The sequence below is a fragment of the Oncorhynchus clarkii genome, chromosome 30, assembly GCF_045791955.1.
Source record: "Oncorhynchus clarkii lewisi isolate Uvic-CL-2024 chromosome 30, UVic_Ocla_1.0, whole genome shotgun sequence".
Classification (NCBI taxonomy): domain Eukaryota; kingdom Metazoa; phylum Chordata; class Actinopteri; order Salmoniformes; family Salmonidae; genus Oncorhynchus; species Oncorhynchus clarkii.
In genome coordinates this window covers 42,282,780-42,290,585 of record NC_092176.1, presented here as the reverse complement: position 1 = coordinate 42,290,585, position 7,806 = coordinate 42,282,780, and the positions used below count along the sequence as shown (strand labels likewise).

At 43.7% G+C, this 7,806-nt stretch overlaps 1 protein-coding gene across 5 annotated transcripts in view; it reads right to left on the bottom strand.

Moving 5' to 3' along the window:
* Positions 1–1,243: 1,243 nt before the first annotated feature.
* The window catches only part of LOC139389357 (sodium-dependent phosphate transporter 2-like), a 97,609-nt gene continuing 91,046 nt past the window's right edge, over positions 1,244–7,806 (bottom strand). For 4 of the 5 annotated variants that reach the window (XM_071136046.1, XM_071136047.1, XM_071136049.1 and 1 more), the window contains exon 11: positions 4,317–5,624. In XM_071136046.1, the coding sequence (XP_070992147.1) occupies positions 5,460–5,624 (165 nt within the window). In that variant the 3' untranslated portion in view covers positions 4,317–5,459. Of the gene's footprint in view, positions 2,746–4,316; positions 5,625–7,806 lie in introns of those variants that run through there. The other variant, XM_071136051.1, reaches the window with a different exon arrangement.

Below are 7,806 nucleotides of genomic sequence, written 5' to 3'. Positions count from 1 at the left end.
TCCCCCCCAATAACACTACTGATATCATCCCCCCCAATAACACTACTGATATCATCCCCCCCAATAACACTACTGATATCATCCCCCCCAATAACACTACTGATATCATCCCCCCCAATAACACTACTGATATCATCCCCCCCAATAACACTACTGATATCGTCCCAATCTTCCCCTACCCAATAACACTACCGATATCACCCCCCCCCAATAACACTACCGATATCAACCCCCCAATAACACTACCGATATCACCCCCCCCCAATAACACTACCGATATCACCCCCCCCCAATAACACTACCGATATCAACCCCCCAATAACACTACCGATATCATCCCCCCCAATAACACTACCGATATCATCCCCCCAATAACACTACTGATATCATCCCCCCCAATAACACTACTGATATCATCCCCCCCAATAACACTACTGATATCACCCCCATCATCCCCCCCTAATAACACTACTGATATCATCCCCCCCAATAACACTACTGATATCCCCCCCCCAATAACACTACTGATATCACCCCCATCATCCCCCCCTAATAACACTACTGATATCATCCCCCCAATAACACTACCGATATCATCCCCCCCAATAACACTACCGACATCATCCCCCCCAATAACACTACTGATATCATCCCCCCCAATAACACTACTGATATCATCCCCCCCAATAACACTACTGATATCATCCCCCCCAATAACACTACTGATATCATCCCCCCCAATAACACTACTGATATCATCCCCCCCAATAACACTACTGATATCGTCCCAATCTTCCCCTACCCAATAACACTACCGATATCACCCCCCCCCAATAACACTACTGATATCATCCCCCCCAATAACACTATTGATACCCCCCCCCCCCCAATAACACTACTGATATCATCCCCCCAATAACACTACTGATATTATCCCCATCATCCCCCCTAATAATACTACTGATATCAGCTCCTACACTGCCAGGATATAACAGTTCTGCCCCTCTCCCATAGAACCTTACCCTAGCACAATGACATCATCAAATTCTCTTTGTTAACAACATGGCTACCCAGATGCCTGGGGTGGGGTGGGGGGGGGAGGGGGGTGGGGGGTGTTGAATCTCATAACCTGTTCTGTTGGGTCTTCCTTAAAACAACGGTCTGAAGCTACAACAGAGGAAGACTAATGGCACCCTATTCCCTACATAGTACACTACGTTTAACTTGAGTCCTATGGGGTAGTGCACTATATAGGTAACTAAGGGTACCATTTGGGACAGGGACAAAGACAGAAAAAAGGGGGGGAAGGGACATCACTGATATGATCCTTTCTCTCACAATGACATGATGTCTGACCAACCCCCCCCCCCCCCTTGGGGTTGCATCTATAGGGAGAGGGGGGGGTCAATCTAGAGTCTAGACAGAGATGGTGTGTGACTACTATACTGTTGAGCTGGTTCGAACACTGGTCACCGGATACTGGATTTTTCTACTTAACTTCTGTTTCCCCTGGAGAGAAAACAAAACTGTGGGGACTCTGCTCAAGGTGTCTGTTTTTTACGCCTGCTAGTTTAGGTTATTTCACTTGAACAAACAGGAAACGTAGAACAAACAGACAGTCACCCTGATCCATATATTAACAGTAAATACATCCTCCAGTATTGTCTCAGAGGGCTGGGATATACAACAGACCACACCAGTGGGCCTGAACATACTGCTGGGTGGTGTGTGTGTGTGTGTGTGTAGTCTGAATACAGGTGAATAGCTGGTATAGGGGCTTATAAAGGCGGTGTGTGTGTGTGTAGTCTGAATACAGGTGACTAACTGGTATAGGGGCTTATAAAGGCGGTGTGTGTGTGTGTGTGTGTAGTCTGAATACAGGTGACTAACTGGTATAGGGGCTTATAAAGGCGAAGTGTGTGTGTGTAGTCTGAATACAGGTGACTAGCTGGTATGGGGGCTTATAAAGGCGGTGTGTGTGTGTGTGTGTGTATGTGTGTGTGTGTATGTGTGTGTGTGTGTGTGTATGTCAGTATTTTGGCTGCTGCTACACTTTGACGTGTCTGTGTGATATTGGCATGTTGCTATGACAGCAAGTATGGCAGCTTACTTTGGCTTGGTGTAACGCACCCTGTTGAGCTGTCCTACCACACACACACACACACACACACACACACACACAACCTCTAATACTGTACTTGGAACACAAGAGAATATCCAGTTCACTACAGGAAGGAAACAGTTGTTTTGTTAAACTGCTGCAAATAGTCAAATCGTTTTTTTTTTTTTTTTAAGTGATGGTTCAGAAACTGATTAAAAAAAAAGGGATTCCTCAGGATCTTTGGTAAAATATTATTCAGAAATTAACAAAATGAGAAAGCCCCCCCCCCCATGTGCTCAGTTAAAATGTGAAATAATAAATGAAACGGTCAGACAGAATAACGGGTGTATTCTATACCTCACCCAGAGTGAAAACAAAAAGTATTCATAAAAGACAAAATACAAATCTAAAATATGCAAAACCCCATGATAGTTTACAGTACAAATGACAATATAAACACATTAAAAAAAACTGGGTATCCATCTTTAAAACAAACACACAGAACACAGTTCAACTGGGCCATCTTCTGGTAACTGGTTTCTATGGTAACATCTGTTCTTGTCAATGAATGTTCTGTATGATGTCATGTTTCACGTGGAGCCCAGGAAGAGTAGCTGATGCTTCAGCAATATCTTGTAGGGATCCTAATAAAATACAACAAAAAATGTATACTGTATACAGTACCTGTCAAAAGTTTGGATACACCTACTCATTCAAGGGTTTTTCTTTATTTTGACTATTTCCTACATTGTAGAATAATAGTGAAGACATCAAAACTATGAAATAACACATTATGGAATCATGTAGTAACCAGAAAAGTGTTAAACAAATCAAAATATATTTTATATTTGAGATTCTAGCCACCCTTTGCCTTGATGACAGCTTTGCACGCTTGGCATTCTCTCAACCAGCTTCATGAGGTAGTCACCTGGAATACATTTCAATTAACTGGTGTGCCTTGTTAAAAGATAATTTGTGAAATTTCTTTCCTTCTTAATGTGTTTGAGCCAATCAGTTGTGTTGTGACAAGGTAGGAGTGGTATACAGAAGATAAACCTATTTGGTAAAAGGCCAAGTCCATATTATGGCAAGAACAGCTCAAATATGCAAACAGAAACGACAGTCTATCATTACTTTAAGACATGAAGGTCAGTCAATACAGAAAATGTCAAGAACTTTTAAAGTTTCTTCAAGTGCAATCGCAAAGACCATCAAGCGCTATGATGAAACTGGCTCTCATGAGGACCGCCACAGGAAAGGAAGACCCAGAGTTACCTCTGCTGCAGAGGATAAGTTCATTAGTTACCAGCCTCAGAAATTGCAGCCCAAATAAATGCTTCACAGAGTTCAAGTAACAGACACATCTCAACATCAACTGTTCAGAGGAGACTGCGTGAATCAGGCCTTCATGGATAAATTGTTGCAAAGAAACCACTACTAAAGGACACCAATAAGGAGAGACTTGTTTGGGCTTCGAAACGTGAGCAATGGACATTAGACTGGTGGAAATCTGTCCTTTAGTCTGATGAGTCCAAATGTGAGATTTTTGGTCCCAACCGCCGTGTCTTTGTGAGAAGCAGAGTAGGTGAACGGATGATATCAGCATGTGTGGTTCCCACTGGGAAGCAAGGAGGAGGAGGTGTGATGGTGCTTTGCTGGTGACACTGTCTGTGATTTATTTAGAATTCAAGGCACATTTAACCAGCATGGCTACCACAGCATTCTGCAGAGATACACCATCCCATCTGGTTTGTGTTTAGTGGGACTATCATTTTTTTCCCCAACAGGACAATGATCCAACACACCTCCAGGCTGTGCAAGGGCTATTTCACTAATATGGAGAGTGATGAGTACTGCATCAGATGACCTGGCCTCCAAAATCACCCGACCTAAACCCAATTGAGATGGTTTGGGATGAGTTGGACTGCAGAGTGAAGAAAGTACTCAGCATATGTGGGAACTCCTTCAAGACTGTTGGAAAAGCATTCCAGGTGAAGCTGGTTGAGAGAATGCCAAGAGTGTGCAATGCTGTCATCTAGGCAAAGGGTGGCTACTTTGAAGAATCTCAAATACATTTTGATTTGTTTAACACTTTTCTGGTTACTACATGATTCCATATGTGTTATTTCATAGTTTTGATGTCTCCACTATTATTCTACAATGTAGAAAATAATAAAAATAAAGAAAAACCCTTGAATTAGTAGGCGTGTCCAAAGTTTAGACTGTTACTGCACATTTGGAAAAAACAGAAATGTTTTGCAATCCCAGCACCCTGGGAGGGTTTTATGGTCGCCGTGGCAACAAGACCTACCTTCCTGTTTAGCATGTAAGGGCGGTAAAAGGTATAGGTAGGCCATGAAGGGTCAGAGTGGTTTGGTTGAATAACACACATCTTTTGTTTTAAAGCTAAAGCATATTGTAGAAAATATATATATTTTGGGCATTAAGGATAGCTACTGAACCGACTACACTGTTGTCTCCTACTGCAGGCAGCCGCTATTAACGCAATGAAAAAAAAAAAAATATATATATATATATATATATATATATAAAGATAAAATATGGTTTTAACTGTGTTAACTAGTGATGACCGAAACATTGTGTTGACTGCATTTGTCTTTTCATATTATTGCCAGTAAAACAGTAGAATCCTAGTGTCTCAACGCGACTGTCCGTAATATGCATCTGTACAGCAGGTTGTTTTATAAGATTGAACATATTAGTTTTTTTTATGCAAAAAAATAAAAAAATAAAAACAAGATTTCTTCAGCATAGAAGTCAACAAGTCTCTTGACCAGAACCCATGTGATCTAACCCTCTTCAGGACTAGAACCCAGGCAGCGTGTGATCTTAACCCTCTTCAGGACTAGAACCCAGGCAGCGTGTGATCTTAACCCTCTTCAGGACTAGAACCCAGGCAGCGTGTGATCTTAACCCTCTTCAGGACCAGAACCCAGGCAGCGTGTGATCTAACCCTCTTCAGGACCAGAACCCAGGCAGCGTGTGATCTAACCCTCTTCAGGACCAGAACCCAGGCAGCGTGTGATCTAACCCTCTTCAGGACCAGAACCCAGGCAGCGTGTGATCTAACCCTCTTCAGGACCAGAACCCAGGCAGCGTGTGATCTAACCCTCTTCAGGACCAGAACCCAGGCAGCGTGTGATCTAACCCTCTTCAGGACCAGAACCCAGGCAGCGTGTGATCTAACCCTCTTCAGGACCAGAACCCAGGCGTGTAATCTAACTCTTTCCTTCTCCCCTCTAGACAGTTTAATTAACCGCCCCATTCGTTGCATCTCCTCTTTCTTTACCATCCCCTCTCCCTCCATCTCGTCTTTTCTCCCTCTCTCCTCGCTTCCTCAGACGTAAGGGAGGATGCCGTAGACGAACAGGGCCATGACCGCGGCGCTGAACAGCCCCGCCACTGGCACCGTGACGAACCACGCCAGGAAGATGTTACGGAACAACCGCCAATCAACCGCCTTCTTGGAGCGGATCCAGCCAACCGCTACCACCGAGCCCACCTGGTCACCATGGAGGGGGGAGGGGGGAGAACAAAATTAACGGCAGCACAGAATGTATTACATATATATATATTTATATGAGTTCAGCCAGTGGTCCTGGTCCACCAAACCTGGTCCAGGAGAAGACTGTGCAGCCCTGAACAACTAACTGCTCAAGACCTGACCTGAGAGTCAGGTGTGTTAGTTAATGCAGGGATAGAACAAAAGCCTGCTGCGAGCCTAAAAGCACCAGTGTTGGTTGGTGACAGACCACTAACGTGAAATCTCCTAGGTTAGTAGTGACAGTTGATTTTACCACTTCTATTTGTAGGTTTCTTCATATCAGTCTGTTGAAGACTGAAGTTACCCATTTTAGTTTCTGATTTCACCACCCCAAAATGGGATCCACCCAAAATGGGATCCACCCAAAATGGGATCCACCCAAAATGGAATCCACCCAAAATGGAATCCACCCAAAATGGAATCCACCCAAAATGGAATCCACCCAAAATGGGATCCACCCAAAATGGGATCCACCCAAAATGGAATCCACCCAAAATGGAATCCACCCAAAATGGAATCCACCCAAAATGGAATCCACCCAAAATGGAATCCACCCAAAATGGAATCCACCCAAAATGGAATCCACCCAAAATGGGATCCACCCAAAATGGGATCCACCCAAAATGGAATCCACCCAAAATGGGATCCACCCAAAATGGAATCCACCCAAAATGGAATCCACCCAAAATGGAATCCACCCAAAATGGAATCCACCCAAAATGGAATCCACCCAAAATGGGATCCACCCAAAATGGGATCCACCCAAAATGGGATCCACCCAAAATGGGATCCACCCAAAATGGAATCCACCCAAAATGGAATCCACCCAAAATGGAATCCACCCAAAATAGAATCCACCCAAAATAGAATCCACCCAAAATAGAATCCACCCAAAATGGAATCCACCCAAAATGGAATCCACCCAAAATAGAATCCACCCAAAATAGAATCCACCCAAAATGGACTCAACCCAAATCAATAAATAGCTGAATGTGTGTGTGATTGTGCATGTTTCCTTCAGTGCATACTTATGCAATGTTCAGGTTTCCACAACAGCACATTTCTGATCTCACATATTTACATGAAATACTTTATGATCAAACTTACAATAAAAACAACTCGAGGTCTGTAATTCCCAGTGGAATTAGTGTGCTGGATTATGTGATTTACATGTACAGTGACACATCCAAGCATGCTCCATATGTGTGGCGGAAGGGCGGGACAGAGTGTGTGTGTGTGTGTGTGTGTGTTTGGCCCTCTATGGGGAGGTACTGAGAGCAGAGAGGACTGGTCTTATACGACCAGTGTAACCCGAGGTAGCAGCCCTGTGACGCAAAGAGTGGCAGTCTAAATCGGTTGTGTGTGTGTGTGTGTGTGTGTGTAGCAGTCTAAATCTGGACTGGGTCAGGAGGGACTGCCCATGTTTCACAGCCCAATTCCAATCCTTTTCCCAATTATTGAAAAAAAAAAATATATATCTGATCTGATGAACAGAATTTGGCTGCCTCGGTAAAAGCAACCAGAGAATCTGTGTGGCCGTGAGCAACTTAGTCGGAATCTAGCTAACTCAGCGTTGTGAGAATGGGCGCGTTCCAGACAGATTACATTTGCAGCCACACTACGACCATTAACCAATGGTTGCATGATGTCATCAACTGCACAGTCTGGCATCGAATGGCTGTATCATATGATATGGTAAGCTGATATGTTAAACCCCTTATCCAGGCGTTGAGATCTGGTAGACGACCGGCACTGTAGTCGGTCTGAAACGCGGATATTATATGACGCTGACGGGAATTGAGCAGCGAACTAGTCACTGCACATCATCATAGCAGTTATTTTTAACAGGGGTTAGGGAGTCATCTCAGACCTGTATTAGTTTAATAACGGAAGTAGGGAATTTCTCGTTATTGAACTGGGTTCAAACTGAATGGTCCCCCCCCCCCCCCCAAAACCTGCAATCTTTTCTATACTCACACACTACACAGGTATTGGTAGAGGCCACCTTGGTGACATCAGGGTCGTAGTCATTAGGATGCAAACAGAACAAAACAAAAATTATACTTATTGGATTTGTGCAATAAGAAAAGCTAGTTTTCCATTTCCGTTGCAAAATGTTTTTGTTTTTTTTCCTACGGTG